Source organism: Cotesia glomerata, linkage group LG1 (assembly GCF_020080835.1).
Source record: "Cotesia glomerata isolate CgM1 linkage group LG1, MPM_Cglom_v2.3, whole genome shotgun sequence".
NCBI classification, from domain to species: domain Eukaryota; kingdom Metazoa; phylum Arthropoda; class Insecta; order Hymenoptera; family Braconidae; genus Cotesia; species Cotesia glomerata.
In genome coordinates this window covers 29,356,300-29,376,407 of record NC_058158.1, presented here as the reverse complement: position 1 = coordinate 29,376,407, position 20,108 = coordinate 29,356,300, and the positions used below count along the sequence as shown (strand labels likewise).

General features: G+C 27.6%; 1 protein-coding gene across 1 annotated transcript; it reads left to right on the top strand.

Annotated features, from left to right (window-relative positions):
• The first annotated feature begins 6,867 nt into the window (after window positions 1–6,867).
• LOC123274926 lies at window positions 6,868–19,815 on the top strand. The gene is made up of 22 exons (XM_044742759.1): window positions 6,868–7,177; window positions 7,288–7,397; window positions 10,030–10,120; window positions 10,197–10,391; window positions 10,458–10,551; window positions 10,968–11,070; window positions 11,159–11,258; window positions 11,329–11,438; window positions 11,522–11,590; window positions 11,660–11,828; window positions 12,394–12,573; window positions 14,679–14,832; window positions 15,603–15,808; window positions 16,261–16,370; window positions 16,450–16,540; window positions 16,621–16,809; window positions 17,066–17,171; window positions 17,231–17,333; window positions 17,409–17,615; window positions 17,782–17,850; window positions 18,933–19,101; window positions 19,354–19,815. Exons 1-22 carry the CDS (start codon window positions 7,009–7,011, stop codon window positions 19,695–19,697), a joined length of 3,138 nt encoding a protein of 1,045 aa, XP_044598694.1. The 5' UTR covers window positions 6,868–7,008; the 3' UTR covers window positions 19,698–19,815.
• Window positions 19,816–20,108: the final 293 nt, after the last annotated feature.

Sequence of the window (20,108 nt, the reverse complement as noted above, 5' to 3'; positions counted from 1 at the left end):
GTTAATTGAAAAATTTCGGAGTAATTGAGAAAGAAAAAAGAATGAATTTATTTTAACAGTTATTTAAAATTTAATGGAAAAAGAATGAAAAAAAAAATTAATTCAACGTTGCAGATAAAAATTTCTCTTTTTACGCTAAAAATTTATAGTGGGAAAATAAAAATTAAATGGATTCAAGAGAAAAATTATTGAACCAGGAAAAGTATTTTGTAAAATTTGATTATTTTTAATGGTCAAAAATTACGTAAAATATACAAAAATAAAAAATTCAGTTGATTCAAAATAAATTTTGAACGAAGAAAATTATTTTAAAGAGCTTCATTGTTTTGATTTAAGTTGAAAAATTCTTAAACTGAAAAATTTTTTTGGTTTATGCAAATTTTACTTGATTTAAGAATTTTTCATTTTGATTCAACTTAATTTTTTGTTTTCAATTTGTTTACCTCAAATCTAAAAAAAACATAAAGTATTTTTTTCAAATATTATATGAACACTCGAATCGATCGGATGAATGTGAATCTCATAAATAATTCCTCGATAAAATACTATACACGTATACAGACATAAATATAAATATAAATAAAAATATATGTCTGTCAAATGGTATATAACATTATATACGAAATGCGAGGAATGAGCAATCACAAGACCCGTCGATTAAATGGTAAATCCCCCAAACGTTTTATTCGTCTCGACGATCTACTTTCACAACTTTCTTCGTTTTATTTAGTCTGACAGCTAAATAGAATCTAGATTGTAGATGTGCACTTAACTACTGGATACCGCGATTATTCACTTGATATAAATATGAATGAATAATAAATTGTGGTATTACGAGACAAGACTTAAATCATGAATCACGACAATTGATTTAAAAAATAATGACTATGACTGATAATATTATATGTATGATATAATTTATAATATAAACTTTTATTCACAATACATCTCATCGTTAAAATATACTTATATGTGATTCAAAAGTTTATATTATTTTCCGATCTTTTGACGTGTTGAAGAAACAATTTTAAAAATAATCGACAGGTACACGTACAGTAAGCGAATGGATTCACGACGATGACATCGAGATACCGAGCACTTCTCAGCCGCATCAGCATCACTTGGTTTATACGTTTCCGTTTGGTTCTATTCGGAAAGTTTACAATTCAAGTTATTCTGCCCTCGGGGGAAAACTCTACATCACATACATCACAATATACGATCTCTTGCTTTGTAGCGACAAAACTTTTTATCTACATACTTTTGTACTATACTCCGCTTTTTATTCTAAAATACACACATATTTCAGTACTATGTTGTATAATGTCATTTTTATCTAATTTTCCATGCAATGTGAATTACTTTTATCATAATTTTTATTTTTATTACTTATTATGCTGCGGAATTAACACATTTTTGTTAGAACTTACTTGTTAAAAAACGTGAATATATTTATGTTTTTATTATAATGTTAAATTATTTTTTTTTAATTAGGTAATTAAAAAAAAATGATAATTATTTTTTAATGTTTAAATTTTGATGCATTAAAATAAATTATGATTTTTGCACGCCTCATAAGCGAAGCGGATGAGGTAGTGCTCGACTCTCGCCTTACAAAAATCAAGTGATTTTTTTAACTAAAATTGTCTCTATTTATTTTCTATCGCACTTGTATAATAATATTTACACATAAATGTCATGGAAAAACTCTAGTTTCAACACTTATGACAGTACCTTTTTTTCTGGACAATGGCGGTAAAAATTTAAATTTGTATTTTATTTTAATCAATTATATTATGGAAAATGAGATTATGAGGCGTGCACTTTTGGATTTTCCAAACTTTTATTGCAATTTACTTGAAATAAAAAATTATATTCTACTAGATTATGTGTTCAATCTATAAATTTAAAGTTTATAATTTGCATATTACCTTAATAATTTTTTTACTAGTTAAAAAATTTCAATTCGAAGCGTTAGAATATTTTTCAGAATTAAATCTTGATTTTGAATCTCGAAGATTGTGATTCTATTATAAAAAAAATTTTTACTAAAAATTTTAAATTTTTATGACTCAATGATGCTTATGAAAAATTGATGATAATTTTTAAAAAAATTATTTATAAGGAATCTCAAAATTTACGCGTTATATTTTTCGATAAATCGTTTTTAGTAATCGAAATAATAAATTCTAAATTAAAGTTGGCAATAGCCTAATCGGCTCGGTACCTGCATTTCGAAAGAGTGGGACCAGGGTTCGATTCCGGCGCGCACCAATATTTTTCAATGATTATAAACTAAGAATATGTGCGTTTCATTGCCAGCCTCTGTACCGGTCGGGTTTTCTGTGGTTTTCCCATATAGTTATGGAGGTAAAATGTCATTATAGAAGTACCTTCATACTATTTAAGACCGTAATGCAAATGCAGGTACTGATTATAACGCGTAAGTCGGCCACAGTCGCAGCACATGTGTGTCGGGCATGAAAAAATCCCGGCATGCCGGGGGGTGGGGACGAAAAAAGTGGTTGAGAGTTATAATGACGGGGTTGAGAGATTATATTGCGGAGAAAAAAAGTGGAGAGACAATAATTCCCCACCCTCCCTTGTAAAACACTCTACAGTGATACAAGTAAAAGCATCCTCAATTATAACCTCAATTATAAATTCTAAATTTAATATAACTAATTTAATATGATTTAATTATTATTTAAATTATTCAGGAAAAAGATAAATTTACTGATTCGATTTTGAGCGTCTTTTTTCTAATATAGAACACTATTGATTTCTATAAATATCTTCGCACGTTGAATATAATTTTAACTTCACCTAATGTTCTATTAGAAGGGATCTTGGTGGGACGTAAGGGCCACGAAGAAGCAAATGCTGAGAAACAATTATAGTATCAATATTTATTTATAAATTAACCTAAATTTTTATATTTAAAATATAATTATAGATCAACTCGACGAGACCTTCAGTGATAATAATTTAATACTCTCAACTAACATTTTAACGTAATCAATTAATCAATCGATTTTTTTTCCACAAAAAAAAAACATGTTAAGTATTTTTAAACTCTATTTTAATTAATTAATTACAACTGTTAACAATCATGTCACTGATTATGATTATTGATTAATATTGTTCCTAAGATTATTCATATGATTATAATAAAAATTAAAAATCAATTGATGAATGTTGTTTGTATTTGAATAATCTAATTTGAATATTATGTCACTGAAGAACAATAATTTATTTATGTAATTGTAATGATAATTATGATAACTTCATGATAGATTCAATTATAACTAAATGATTATGACCATTAATTATTATTAAGTAATATTTAACCAGCTTACTGTAAAAGTTGCCAGAGATAATTAATTAATGTTGATAGAGGTATGATCAAGGATAAAATTAGTTTGACTTTGTACAACAAGTTGTCACGTTTGATATCTAATCATACATGACACAAATCGATTGCCTAAGCACCCACGATGATGTATGGATTACCGGATATTCCTCCTATAATCCTCCGAACAATCGAGAGGATCACCAGACAGACAACTTTCCATAAATTTACTTACTAATCCTCCGTTTGTTTTTTAGCTTTCAAAACTTTTCAGTTGTCTTTTTTTTTTTAGCAATGTATTACATTCATTATTTTGTAAGAGATAGTTATTGAAATTTTAACATGATAATTAATTTAATTATGTTACAATTTGTAGAACAATTACTTTTTATCGATATTAAAAAAAAAAAAAGTTATATACTGTAAAAAATCGGGGATTAATTTTTACTTTCTTTGCTCGGAATAAAATTGGAATCTTTCTGTCAGCGAAGTGAGTATGGACTTTTATCCGGAAAAAATTCACAAAGTTTTTAAACTAAAATAAATTTTTATTTAGCTGAAATAAGTCTTATATTTTGAATGACTAAAAAATACTTTAACCAATTTATCTTAAGTTTAATTTTGTAAATGTCAAATGCATTTTTCATAAAAATTTGGAATTCGAACAAAATTTTCATAAAGATTATTTTTTTTCAAGTCTTGTTGATTAACCCTAAGTAAAAAGTTTTAAATAATAAATCATTAACATTGCTACGCTCCATGAAATAAAAATAATTAATTTAATATTACTGAAATTAACTTTTATATGGTAATTTTTAAAATTTATTAACAAATAAGTTATTATAAAGAAAATTTACCAAAAAATGTTACTTGAAAAAATTACAAAAAAATAGTGATGCAATTATTATTAATTATTAAAATGTATTTTTTCTATCAAACTAAGAAAAATTTTATATTAATTTTTAAAATTTCTAAATGCGGATTTTGTAATTTTCAAATAAATAATAACTATTTTTTTATTCTTATTGATTAAAAAAAAAAAACTAATGGAAACCGATGACGTTAGCCGAGTCGTCTAAGGCGCATGGCCTATGGAGAACTCGGATTAACTTACCAGCCAGGCGTGGGTTCGAATCCCAAGCTGGTCTTAGAAACCAACTTGGTTGATATTCGGCCCTTGCTGCGTAGGTTAAGATTTACACAACCCAAAAAGACCCAACGTACCACTCCCAACAGTTAAAAGTCGGCGATATGACCACAGCAGTTAAAACCGACTCTAAATAATAATAAATAAAAAAAAAAAAAAAAAAAAAAAACTAATGAATTTATTCCACAAATTTTTTTTATTAACAATATAAATGAAATTTTTCTTGGAGAAAACTTCATTCGGGAAGTATTTGATCAATTAAAAATTATTCACCGCACAAATTTTTAGCGTGTAATTTGATAGTAGTCAAAGACGAAGGTGAAAATTTTTACTTAATAATTTTTCGAAGTATTGTTAATTTTTCTCTCAATTAATGTGCCCATGAACATATTAAAAAATGAATCAATCGTGTTTTTAAATTCTTATCAGATATCACAAAATTGTAGCGAAAATTCTTCTAGAACGATTTTAAATAGCTATTATTAGATAAAACTAATAATAAAATTTCCTTAATAATGAATTTATAAAAAATAAGTCAGTTGAAAATATCTAATGAGGATACTTCCTGAGCAGAGTATCGCGATCCTTACTTTATAAATTATATAAAGATCTATAGCCGGATCTCGGATTTTTCGAATCGAGTCCAAGACTAATACTTTAATACTTTCGTGCATCAGCCAGCGAGTACGGTACATAACAGTAGCTCTGATCCCTTCTAGTAACCAGCAACAGCAACAGCAACAGCAACACCGGGACTAGACCAGTATATAGCATAGCTGTAAAACAACAGCGCAGAACAGTAATAAGAGTATATGGCGTCTCCACAGAGACCTCAGATCACGTTTTCCAGAGAACCTTTTCCAACATGCGTTTTTTATTTCTTCCTTTATTTATCAACTTTTCTTAGTTGGCGCATTGGTGCAAGAAAGTGCCCGGCTACCGCATCACTTCGCAGACACATACCCGTTAAACTGGGTTACCAAAGTAAACTAGAGCGTGGAGCTGATGACGAACATCCTTGAAAATGGAATAAAGAAAATTTCTTCATTTTATCAAGAATTAAATCGAAATTTTCTCTTTTCTTTTTATTATAAAAAGAAAACAATTGGGTTTTACCTTTATTCTGTGATTGATTTTTTTTTTTCTTATTATACGTTAAATTAACGGGTTCTTAGTTCTACTCATCTGTCATTTCAAATGCAAGAAGAAATGCTGCAGCTCGAGACATCTCGCGGTGAAATATCGTTAACAATTACATTAATACCACCGATGATAATCATTCGAACCATTCAATATTATTTTTTATGAAAATTATTTATTTATTTGTGGATTTTCGCAAAAATTCAAGCCAAATTATTTTATTTATTTACGTGGCATTTATTTGAAAATGTAAAATCTTATTAATAGATTAAAATTTGAGTAATTATTGATCAGTTCAATCAACGAAAAGATTATTGGATAAATCAAATTAGTAAGCAATTAGTGAATGATATGTTTCAATTATCGAAAAAATAGAAAATCGGGTCAGTTCAAATGATAACACTAAAATAGTATCAGCAAAAGTAGAATTGAAATAATCAATTATTTTTAACGGATACTGGTGCACGCTAAGAGATAAAAGTTATTTTTTATTCATGCGAGGATCAGCGGCTTAATTAATGGAAACTGCGAGCTAGTGAGATATTATTGCACATTAATGGCATTAATATATTATAGAATTATTTAAATTTTCATCAACCGTCTCTGATATCGCGATCATATCAAATCACGGATTTATATTTAATTTTTGTTTGGCACTCATTTTTTCGAGATTCTACTTTTTAATAAAAGTGTTAAGGTGTGAAAAAAATATTTTTTGACTTGATATTATACAAACTTCATTTTATTTTATTTTATTTTAAAAGAGTATTAATGATTAAGTAATGTGAATAATTAATTTCGCTTATTTAATATAATCAAAAATCTACTTTCTACCAGTTGAATATCTTATACTTTAATTAATAAAAAATTATCAAAATATACTTTTAAAATTATTATTTTTATTGTTATACGATATTAACTTCAAAAAAAGTCATTTTTTGACATTCTTCATTAAAAAATTTTCAATACAGTAACTTTGTTTTAATGACACAATAATTTAAAATTATGATTTTATAAAATTCATACTAATTGCTGAGTATCGCCAAGATAATCATAGTATAGATGAATGTAAATATTCTGCAAGTAATACAAAATACATATTTTGTATCACTGAAAAGAAAAGTTACATAACTAAATTACAAAACTCATGTAGAGACTAGATAAGTAATGATCGAGATTGAGAGGGGAGAAAAAACGCATATATGATGTGTTGCGTGAGAGAAGTGTTTTTATTCACTTATTATTTGTAAGGCCAGTCGAGTTGCGACTGCTTGATTAACCAGATCGTTAATCTTTGCTCTCAGATACTATTAAATTTGTTTTGTATAAAATAAAAACAAAATGATATTGATTCTTTAAACATAAAATCATGGACTTGCAAACGTTGATTACTACGGTATTAATTACATTAATTTTGTTATTAATTATCCTGAATTCTTATATACATCGAAGCAAGCAAGGGCAGCTTACTGATAAAATTCCTGGACCTAAATGGTATCCAATTATTGGCAATGCTTTAGATCTTATGGTACCGCTTGGTAAGTCAAACAAATTTATTTAATTAATTTTTTAAAAAAATTTTTACCTTATTTTAACTTATGTTTTTCATAACAAATAATAATAATTCAACTAATTATTTACTTTGAAGAGGATCTTTGGAATTTTTTCCGACGTTCGTCAAGAAATTATTATCCTGTTTACAAGCTGTGGCTTGGTGTTTGGCCCATCATCAATATTCATCATCCCGATGACGTTGAAGTATGTATATTATTTTTTAATGTTTACAAAACAATTTATTTTAAACAAAATATTTCTTAAGAAAATATTTTTTATGTAAGTAAAAATTTTCAGTGTTGTTTTTTTTGTTGGTTGAATTTTTTAGTATTTTAATAAATAAAAAATCCAATTGTCAATTATTTTTTCGACCGATTGTATATATAAATTAAAGTTTTGTGCCTATTGGTCAAGTGACTAGTAAATCTAATTCAAGCAAACGGATGGACATTCCATCTACCCTATTGGTCGAGAGACATTCTCTCTTTACTAGTCAATTGACCAATAAGCGCAAAACTTTAATTTAAAAAATCCAATATTTTTTTCTCAATTTTCATTTTTTAACATATCGCGTTAATAATACCAAAATAGCGTGTAAAAATTATTTTTTCTCTAATTAACTTGTAAATTTATGTTAATATAAATCTATAAATCTGTTGGAAACAAGAAAAAAATTTTGATCTACGCCCTTTTGGCTGAAAACATTTTACTTTTGCTTAAAAAATATAAAATTTTGAACTTCTGGGTATGAAAATTGAAAATTTTTGAAGAATTCTTCAATTAAGTTAGATTTTTATAAGTAAAATTTTTTTTTAATTTCGACGTTTGAGTGTCTCAAGAGTCTTTTTTTTATTTTCAATTTTTATAGTCAGACATTCATAGTGTTAAGTTTTTAAACCAGATAGTTAGAAAATAAAATTAAAAAATTTTTTTATACACGCTATTTTGACTTAAAGAATTTTTTTTTCTTGTTATTTCTTCTCACAGATTTATAGATTATACAAATTTACAAATTAATTGGAGAAAAAAAAATTATTTTATGTACCTTATTGATTCTGCAAAACCAAAAGGGCAATAAAATATTCAAATAAAACCTTTTATCAATTAAGAGTGTAAACTTTTTTGCTTATAAAGCAAATTTAAAAATATTAGATACTATCCCGACTAGAAATTGCAGTGAGGAATGCCGAAGAATTAGTGAGGGGCAAGTTTGGCTTGCCTAACTTAGGCAAGCCTAATTTGCGCCTTCTTAAATCCACGTTAAGTAAAACGAAGATTGGCATGCCAAATTTGCATGTAATTTGGGACATCTATGGCAAGCCGAACTTCGGCGAACCTTTGGAATGCCTGACTAGCTGGAAGTAACAATAACCAAAGATTTGCCGAAGTTTGGCTTGCCATAAATGTCCCTAATTACCTTTAAGTTTGGTAAACCGAACTTTCGTAAGCCTTTGGATTTTACAATTTCCTGCAAGTTAGGCATTCCAAACGTTTGACGAACTTCGGCGTTTCTTGCCAAAGTACTCTAAAACGGAGTGGGAGAAGATATTTGGCTTTAAGTCTTTCCAAGGTTAAGCCTTTTAGTTCTATACATATAAAAGTGTGTATTTATGAGAGTATTTGTGTATTGTACATATAAACATGGTGTCTCATGTACCCGACTAGAAATTTCAGTGAGGCATATGCCGAAGAACCAATTCGGGGCAAGTTTGGCTTGCCTAACTTAGGCTTGCCTAGGTTGTACCTCATAAAAACCAAGGTAGGCAGAACGAAATGTTTGGCTTGCCATATTTGAACGTAACTAGGAAAGTTTCATGGATTCCTTAAGTCTGATATATCATGGGAACGCCGAACTGGTTTCAAGTAACGATAACCTGAGTTTTGCTAGTTTGGAACGAACTTGGACTTCCGAACTTAGGCTAGCCCAATTCGAATCTTATTTGTTTTAAATTAGGCAAGTCGAACATTGGTTGTGCTTATAAGTATCTTGAAGTAAGAGGTCGCTCATCATCGGCGTAGCGTCGCGGTATGGTATAGGGCCCTCGTGCGTCGGGTACCGTGTTCGAGTCTCGCGTTCGACATGTACGATTTTTAATAATTAATAATTACTAATAATAATTACTATTAAGGCGAGTGTGAAGTAAAGTTAAGTGTTATGTGTGATTAGTGTATCTAACTCCTCCATCATCTCCTTCCCCCTTGACTTATCAAATCTACCAATCAAAAAAACCTCTTCACATTAAAAAACGCTCCAAAAAACAAAAAAATTACAGAAAAAATAAAATTAAATAATAAAAATAATATTAAATAAAAGCAACAAAGAATTTGTTTTTTTTTTTTTTTCATGAAAATTTTAAAAAATTTAGTCCTAAATTTAATATTTATACTTAAAATAGTAAAAGAATATAAAAAAATAAGCATTTGTTATTATTAATTTTCGCTTGATAATAAAAAAGCTAAAAATCAAGAAAGAATTAGTTTTGGATTCTTCGTTGCGAATTTGGTTTCCAAACTGCAACCTAATCAGGAAGCCAAGTTAGGCTGAGCCTCGCAACTGCGTTACATCCTAAACTTCGGCCTAGTTTGGATGCCTCACTTACTGCAAGTTTGGAATTCGGCATGCCTTACTTGCGCCAAATCACTGCCTCACTGAAATTTCTAGTCGGGATGTTTTGAAATGGACAGTTTAGTATTAAAAAAAAATTTTTAATCATAATTTTAAAATTTTTTATTGATTTATATTTGTAAAAAAAATTTTATAATACTAAAAAAAATGCATTTGTTAATAAATCTTTGTTTAGATCATATTGTAATAAAATTTAATTTCAATCAACAGGTTATACTGAGCAGCAATAAAAACATTAAAAAAAGTTTATTCTACGATTATTTACATCCGTGGTTAAACAGCGGTCTTCTTACAAGTACCGGTATGCACATAAATCTCATAAAATTAATTACTAACTTTTATTATTGATTCATTAATAATACTTATAAATAAACCAGGAGATAAATGGCGCGGTAGAAGAAAAATATTAACACCAGCTTTTCATTTGCATAATCTTAACGAGTACATGGGATCAATTGTTGATCATAAAGATCGTTTAATTAGTGGAATAAAATCAGAAATAAAATCTGAAGATGGTGTTATCAAAGAACTTTTGCCCTTACTATCCTCGTCTACACTCAACATAATATGCGGTAAAGTATTGACCAATTTTTTTTAATAATTCATACAGTTAATTTATAATAAATAATTTTTTACAGAATCATCAATGGGAGCTACGATGCAAGAAAATGACCCTGAACAAAAAAATTACAAGCAGTCGGTTTACGAAGTAGGAGAAATTTTTTACTACAGGTAGTTTTTTGTAATTGTTAATTAAAATTGAATACTTAATTTATTTATTTATCAAAATTTTAGACCCTGAAGACTTAGCTCCTTAAGGGCCTTACATATAAATGAATACATGGTAATAATAAAAGTAGTTAAACAGTAATGGAAATGATAATAATAATAAGACAATAAGAATAAGAAAAGTAACGTTGTCTCAAAGTAAAGTCTATATAAGTTACTATCTAATGACTTTAGTTCATAAAATAAAAGAAAAAAAAAAATATGAATTTAAATATTTAGTAATTTGAATATTTTAGTAATGACAGTTATTTATCATCTTTATTTACAAAAAACTTGTAACACTTCGACGGAAATTCATTGTATTTGTACTTAGTTGACAATATATTAATATTATTTTGAAAAATAATTATCTATCCCAGAGCCGTCAGACCGTGGTTCAACAGCGATTGGATCTTCGGTTTCTCAGCCAAAGGTCGCGAGCAAGCTAAGTGTTTAAAGACATTGCACAAATTCACTGATAAAGTTCGTAATAAATATCTGAAATTAATTAATTGTATTTTATCAACCGACTTATTATTTGTTTATTTTTTTGTCTGATTTAAATCTGCAGATAATAAAAGAACGACAACAATATCACAAAGACACCAAAGGTAAATATTTAGATGATTTCGAGGGAGGGACAAACTTAAATTCACAGTATGATGAAACAGGTATTTTGCATGAAAGTATTATTTATTATTAAAAAGAAATCAGCGAATAATGATGATTTATTTTGATCAGTAAAGCGTAAGAGACTGGCCTTCCTTGATCTTTTGATCGCAGCCTCAAAACGAGGCCTCGGTGTGGATGATCGCGGAATTAGAGAAGAAGTCGATACTTTTGTTTTTGAAGTAATTATAATTTTTCACTTTTTTATTGATGTTATGCAGCAATTGCGTGGTGATTTGAATTAATAGTAGCTGTTTGTTCTCAGGGTCATGATACCACGGCCATGGGATTACTTTTTGCTATTTTACTTTTGGCTGAGCATAAAGACATTCAAGTAAATTATACATTTATTTTGATAATTCTTTTCTATTTGTTCATTTTTAAGGCAAATTAATTTTTTTAGGAACGAGCGAGACAAGAAATAAATTCAGTATTAAAAGCCACCGATGGAAAAATGGGCATCAATGAGATCCAAAAGTTTTCGTACTTGGAATGTTGTATTAAGGAAGCGTTGAGACTTTATCCAAGTGTTCCGGTTGTTTCGAGAGAAATTCAAGAAGATATACAATTAAGTGAGTGTATGGGTTTTATTTTAACTAGAAAAAATAGAATGATGTACTGATAGAAGGATTTATTTGTATTAAAAAATATTTGTTAATAGTTAACAAATCATTTATTAGAGACCACTTTTTAGAATTGAAGAAATATTTCTTAGTATTTAAAATGATTTGTTTGTATTTAATAAATCTGATATTTATTTATTAAATATTAATAACTCTTTTTAAATATTAAGAAATATTTGTTAAGGACTAAAAAGTGGTCTCTAATAAATAATTTGTTAAATATTAACAAATATTTTTAACTATAAACAAATCCTTCTATCAGTGTGGAAAAGTTGGGAATTATGCAGTGAAAAATTTTACGTCATTTTGAACACAAATCAAGTGTAACAAAAATAACTACTACATTTTTTTTATGTAGTTTCTACGTAAACGCTTATGGTATAAATAAGTTGGACACAAAATTTTTTTGACACAGACAGAGAATTCTTTACTGTGTAATTCTACGGAAATATTTATAATAAATATTAAAAGTTTAATTTTTAAATTCATATTTTGTTTTTTTTTTTTTTTTTAGAACATTGTTTAGTACCCAAAGGAGCAGTTGTAAATATTCATCTAATAGACACACATCGTGATCCCAATTTTTGGCCGCGTCCAAATATTTATGATCCTGAAAGATTTGCATCAGATCGTATCGAAAAACGGCATGCGTTTTCATACGTTCCGTTTAGTGGAGGTCCACGTAATTGCATTGGTAATAACTTACACGATTTTTATCAATATTGTTAAGCATTATTTTTTTTTTTTTTTTTTTTTTACGCTATTATTAAGCTTATTATCGTAACAAATCTATGTGGTTAAATCGTCAAAATTTGATGTTTAAAATCATTAAGAATTTCCAATAAAAATATACTTGATTATATTTTTGAGATAAGTAGTTCTTTTATAGAATTGAAACTTTTTAAAATAATAATTTGTGCAATACTAATTATTGAATATTAAAGCCTTCTTAATTAGGGCTTCACACGAGAGCGAGATTTTTCTCGTCTCGTCTCGTTCTCGTCTCGGAAAAGCGAGAAGAGACGAGACGAGACGTTTTTGAAAATGTTATGGGCGATACCGAGACCATATATAGCGCAACCCGAGAGTCTCGTTCTTGGTCTCGTAAAATTTTTTTTATGAAGTTTTTATTAAAGAAATTAGAAAAAATCCACAAAGATAACAATAAATTTTACAAAGTATAAAATCTGGTGACGATCTGTGAAATAGTTTATTGTAACTTTAAAAAGAAAACTCAAAGTTGAAACTGTAATTTTTTGAGTATATGTATTAATATTTATATTCTATATCGTAGTTTGTCAATTCAAAACATCATGGCATCCTTAGCCGAGTATGATTTTTTCATATTTTTACTTCAACTTGTTAACTCTTCTAATAGTTACTTATCAGTATCACTTTTCATAAATACTTATTTTTGCAGATTTTTACATTTTACATTTGAATGATTCCTTTTAAAAGATCAATGGGTTCACTTATACTCTCGCTTGTGTATGTGTCTACAAGTGAGAGAGTCATAGATGTGTGTACTATTGAGGGGTTTTTTTTTACTCGAAATTTTCTACCTGGAAGATCCTCTGATTTACTACAGACATACAGTAAACTTTTCTTATATTTGACTCGTCCTTTTTCAACACCTATATAAAACAATTAAATATAAAGAGTTTCCATTATGATCACCAATGTGATTTGTCTATATAATATTTCAAAAGAATATTAATTATTATGTTTGTTACAAATTTGCGATAATTAACGTTATTTTTCGAGAAAAATAAAATTTACTAATATAAAAACTAATCTCATTATAAATTCAGTACTTAACGGACAACTTTTATTGCCTCTATAGCGATGTTTTGAAAATTTAGTTTCTATTTGAACATCTGGAGAAATTTTTTGTTTTTTCCTGTACTTCTTGTAATAAAGATATGAACAGTTATTGTATACATCTGTAGGAGTATATATAATAGAACTGGTCAAATACTCAAGTATTTAGTTACAAACTTATGTTAGATGTTAGATACAAAAAAAATGTTCAAGTATTCCGTAAAGATAAAATTTATGCTAAACTGCGTGACGAAAAATTGTTTATATTGATAATATTATGTGGATCAGAGAAATTCTCTAAAGAGTTGTTCATCAGTTTTACAAAAACTTTTGAACAGTGAAGATTTACAATTTTCCGATTTCAGATACAGTAAAATGTTAACAAGTGTGATTGTTAGTGATAATAACCCAAATAAGAGGCAAAGATCTAATGAAAGTGAAGATGAAATAAGTGAATAAGTGAATATGATATTTGTTCTTAATAATATTTAGAACTAAGCGAGACAAGACGAGACAACTGGTAACGAGACGAGACAACTAGTAACGAGACGAGACCGAGACTTGAACGAGACTTAATTTTTTCGGAATTTACGAGACCGAGACGAGATTTTTAGTACTCTCGCCTACTCTCGTCTCGTGTGAAGCCCTATTCTTAATTCTTTAATTTCACGTAATCTTTATTAAAAATTTTAATCACAACGTTTTACTAAGAATTTGTGTTATTTTGGTGATTTTGTTAAATTAACAATAAAATTTTTCTTTGTAATTTTCAGTGAATTTACAAAATAAATTTTATTGTTAATTCAACGAAATTACCTAAACGGCAAAAATATTTCTTAAACGTAAAGATTCAAATTTTTAATGAAAATAACGTCAAATGAAAGGATTAAGAAGGTTTTAATATTAAATAATTACTATCACAAAAATTTATGTTAATAATAATAATAATTTTAAAATTTATGACTTTGATCATTACAGGTCAAAAATTTGCTATGCTTGAACTAAAAACAGTAATTGCCGGAATATTACATGCTTTTTATTTGGAACCACAAGATACAGCAGCAGACATGAAGATCCTTTCTGATCTTGTTATCAGACCAGCTACGCCAGTTTACGTGAAATTTGTACCAATAAATTAATAAATAAAAATATAAAGGAGGGGGGGGGGCAAAACGGGGTACTTAAGAAAATTTTCAGTTATTAGGGACTAAAATACGCTGTCTTATTTTTTTGAGTTATTTTCGAAGTAAATAACAAAAATTTTCAGTTACCGCTAAAAATATTTTTTAATTTTTACTTTCTAGCATCTTATGAGATGTGGAAATCTGATTAAAATTTGATTTTCGAAATCTGGAATGAAACTAATGACTTCCCAATTTTTTTTTAAAATCATTGATTGCTACAGCGAGAACTTAAAAGGCTAGAAGAAATCTTAGATGTAAAAGAAAATTATTATAATGCACAATAACGATAAAAATTACTGTAAAAAATTATAGAAAAAAAAATTTGTTTTATATTTCTTTTTTAAATTTTAAGCTTTTTGGGAAAAAAAAATTTTTTTTACAAAATTTTAGGAGTACCCCATTTCGCCCCCCTATCCTCTATTTTTGTACATAAAAATATCATTTTTTTATTACAGCATCGATTATTTTTATACACCTTCTCCTGATGAAACTAGTTATATAAAGTCACAAGTTATCATTATTTCATACATTAAATTATCTCGCGCGAAGTATGAGACAAGTGATAAAAATGTTTTCATTTATTTTTAAATAATCATTATCTAACTAATTTATTAGTATTTTTTTTTTTATTCACTATGCATGAGGATGATCTGTATTGACTTGAAAATCAATACACTATCAGTTAAATACGAGACATCGTATATTAAACGTGCTGAAGTGTGTTCTTAATTTCCATAACTATAGATCATTTAAAGGGACAAATGGTTTTATACATTTTATTAATTATACTTCTCTTATATATTTATTATATTTATATGAAATTTTTACACCGACCGCGTCGAATGGTATTTTATTTAGAGAAAATTCCTGGTCCTAAAACACTTCCAATTCTTGGTAATGCTTTAGATTATTTAGTCACGCCAGGTAATTTGATTTTTTTTATCTTTTGAATAAGATTCTTAAATAATTTTTAAATAACTAGACTAATATAAGTTGAAAATTAATTTAATTCTAAGTTGATTCTATTAATATTTATACTTTTGAATGTTATTATTAATTAATTCTAATTATATCCTTTAATAATTTTTGAGTCAGTATAAATTTAAGCTTGCAGTTTTATTTTTACTGTACTCTTGTTAATTCATTAATTAATTAGTTAACTTCATTAATTAATTGTTAAATTATTAACAATCTTTTGTAAATGTAATTTCTTTAATATCTGACATTAAAATGCTTGATAAAGTCCTGAGACAGACGAAACATTGCACAAAAATAATAAAGATAATTAAGTAACAACAAAATTATTTATCAAAAATAAATCCGTAAACATTTCAAAGTATTAATGCTAAGATTACTTAAATGATGTATACTTCTAGATCAATTATGGGACTTTACACGATTTTTAAACAATAAATATTACCCGATTTCGCGAGTATATAGTCTTAAAGATGGTGGAATTCACATTCGTCATCCCGACGACGTTGAAGTAAATTATCTAATTATTCATCTGAATAAATAAATTTATGGAGAAAATTAATTCACTATTTTTATTACTGAATTTCTAGATATTACTATCGAGCTCAAAGAATATTACAAAAAGTAAAATTTATTCTTTTTTGTACCCTTGGTTTGGTACCGGTTTATTAACGAGTACGGGTATGTATTAGCTTACTTTTTTTAGTTATAAATAATATAGTATGGTAATAATAAATTCTTGTATCGCATTGAAAATTTAGGAAGCAAATGGCAAAAAAGAAGAAAAATATTGACTCCAGCATTTCATTTCAACGTACTAAAAGAATTTTCGGATATTTTTGACCAAGAAGCGCGACGTATGGTTCACGATTTACAATCTCAAGAAGAAGAATACGTAACAGTAGATCTTGTTCCTTTCATAACACAATATACTTTAAATGCTATTTGTGGTAAGTTTATACTTTATAAAAAAAAAAAAAAAAATTAAAATTAAAATTAATTTGATACCAGAGAAAAATTTTTTAACAAACAAAATAGTCTCAAAGACGAAAAATTCTTTAATCTAATAAAATTTACTTAAACTAAGAAAAATTTCTCTTGAAATTTGAAAAATTTTTTTCTTGAATCAATTAAAGTTTTTCTTTTAATATATTTGCAATAAAATATAGAAAAAAAAATTTCCGTAATAAAAAATATTTCTAAAAGAAACGGCGATGGGAACGTCACTGGAAGGACAAAAAAGTTCGATGGATAGTTTCCAGAAAATTTATCGCAAAGCCATACACGATCTAGGAAACTTAATGTTGCACAGGTAATAATTACACTAATAGTTAGTAATTAATCCTATATAATTAATTATATTTAACCCAGACTATTAAGACCGTGGCTGCATCCAGATTTTTTATTCAATCTTTCACCTACATCAAGGATGCAAAGTAAATGCTTGGACATCGTCCGTGGATTTTCTAAAAAGGTTAATTAAGCACCATACTAATTAATTAACAATAATTAATAATCATAATCTAATTTTAAAAAAGAAATATTTAAGATTATCGGCGAGCGTAGAAAGTACCATGAAGACACTCAAGGAATTCATTTGAAGGAATTCACAGAGACAAGTACTGCAGAAGACGTAGACAGGCAATTATTCAGGAAAAAAAGATTAGCAATGCTTGATCTACTAATTGCCGCAATGCAAAACGGTCATATTGACGAAGATGGTATCTGGGAGGAAGTTGACACTTTTATGTTTGAGGTATGCACTACTTTGTGATTACCTTGATTCTGTAATTATACATTATTTATTTTTTTTTTATAATTACATGACATGCATTAATTAATAAACATGTGGATGTAATTGATTCTTCATTTTCCGTTGAGTCAGAGTAGAGCAGAATAAAAGTTAAACTAATAATTTTCAGGGTCACGATACCTCGGCGATGGGAATTTGCTTTACTCTTTTACTTCTGGCAGAACATCGTGAAATTCAGGTTTGTTAATTGAAAATTTTTGTAATTGTTTACAATCACGATAATGATCATATCTTACTTGATTGAGTTTTATGATTAATTTTTTTCGAATATTCGTTTTTTTTTTCTTTTTAATAAAACAACCTAAAATTTCAAATAAAAAATTTTTTTTCCAATTGAAAAATTTTAATTTGTGAAAAAAATTTTTTTTAATTATTTCATTTTAGAAAACTTAAAAAAAAATTAGGAAAACGGTTGACCCTAAAGGCCATCCCTGCAACTTCCTGCTAATTCCATACTTGAGCGCTTAAAATTGCACTAATTACGTTTTTGAGCTCTTCAAGCTCAAAAATATTAATTTCGTGTCATTCTGAGCTCTCCAAGCTCGAAAATCTGATAGGAGTTTAATAAAACACTATTTTTTGAATTTTCAAATCGCAATAACTTTTGAATGAATGAACCGATTTTTGCGCGGTTGGCAGCATTCGACATAATTTTTTAGGCCTTATTAAAAATCTTTAAGTTTACATTGATAAAACGAGGAATTTTGAAGTAATTCTAAAAAAAACACATTTTTCGGTTTTCTTTCGACAACGATAACTCACGAACGAATCAACCAATTTTGACCGGGCTGGCGGCGATCGATGTGTTTTTTTAACGTTAATAGCTGATCAGTTTTTGGAATCAATCGGTAGAGCCGTTTATAAGTGATTAAAAAAAAAACCACATTTCAAAAAAATTTTTTTTGTAGTTTTTTTAAGATTTCTCAAAATCTACCAGTTCGAATCGGCTAAAAGTGTATTCAATATCTAAGTTTGGTCAAGCCCTTTCGAATGGTACCAACCACGAAGAAATCGGTTAAGCAGTTAAAAAGTTATATAAAAGTTATTGGTAAAACCAATAACTTCCCGATTTTTGAAAATTTTCAATTTTCTTAGCGGGAAGTTAAAAATTTAATCAAATTTTTAAGTCAAAAAATTTTTTAATGTTGCGATTCTACACGACTAAAATTTTAGAATTTTTATTACTTATATTATTTAATAATTTTTTATGAATGATTTTTAAATAAATGAATAACCAATTGTTTTTATTGCAATATATAGGCACGAGTAAGAGAAGAATTTGATGACGCTATTGAAAGTTCCAATGGTCAAATAACTATTACGGTATTACAAAAGTTATCTTATCTCGAGCGTTGTATCAAAGAAGCTTTGCGTTTATATCCAAGCGTTCCGTTTATTTCTCGAGATATTACTGATGACATGCAACTAAGTAATTTAATTTAATTATGTAACTTAATACCAATTCTCTTGTTATGTCTATGTCTTATCTGAAGACTGCTACCTTTTCAAATTAACAGCGAGCATGTCTGTTTTTGTATTTTATGGACTACAATTTTATCGACTCCTATTTCAAATGTTGATTTACGTTCTTGTTTAATTCTGCTGAAAAGATAGCGGTCGCTTTTAGTCATAAGCTGATTTATGTCCCAATAAATAATTAATTAGCTAAAATAAATTCCAGGAGATTATTTTATACCAAAGGATGTGATGGCCCATGTCCATATCTATGATTTACACCGCGATCCGAATTTTTGGCCCGACCCATTGCGGTACGATCCAGACCGATTTTTACCTGAGAACAGCTACGGAAGACATCCTTTTGCATATGTGCCGTTCAGCGCAGGACCGAGAAATTGTATTGGACAAAAATTTGCAATGCTAGAATTGAAGGCGATAATTGGACACTTGATACATAACTTTTACTTAGAGCCCATTGACTTGGCAGGTGAAATCCGAATGATGCCGGATTTAGTTCTAAGACCCAAAAATTCTGCGAGGATTAAGCTAATGTCTCGTTGTAAGTGAATTATTTAGTGAGACAATTAAACTGTTGATAGTAGAGGTCGTTTACTTGAAAAAAATTTTATTAAATTCCAAATTTTAATATTTAAAATACCATTAATAAAATTTAATTTTCCAATAATTTTATTTTTTTAACACACTTCTATTAGCTTAATAAAATGTCGGTAAAAATTGTTGTTTTAATTAAGAAAATACTTTCAATAATTTTAAAATAAAAATAGTGATTAAAAAATATTTTTATTTTATTGTAAAAAAATCATCGAGTTATTTTTAAAATCTTTATGTAATAATTTTACTTTCAAAATATCTATTAATAAAATATCTTGAAAAATTAATATCAAGCACTTGATACTTTTTTTAACAATAAAATAAATTTTTTCATAAATCACTCTATTTTTATTTTAGACTTAATCA

Excerpts from the sequence above, each read along its gene's own strand:
- LOC123274926 (XM_044742759.1), top strand. The coding sequence starts at position 7,009 with ATGGACTTGCAAACGTTGATTACTACGGTATTAATTACATTAATTTTG. Across the intron at positions 11,259-11,328 it reads TTCACAGTATGATGAAACAG|TAAAGCGTAAGAGACTGGCC; the intron begins GTATTTTGCATG and ends TATTTTGATCAG. Across the intron at positions 11,439-11,521 it reads TCGATACTTTTGTTTTTGAA|GGTCATGATACCACGGCCAT; the intron begins GTAATTATAATT and ends GTTTGTTCTCAG.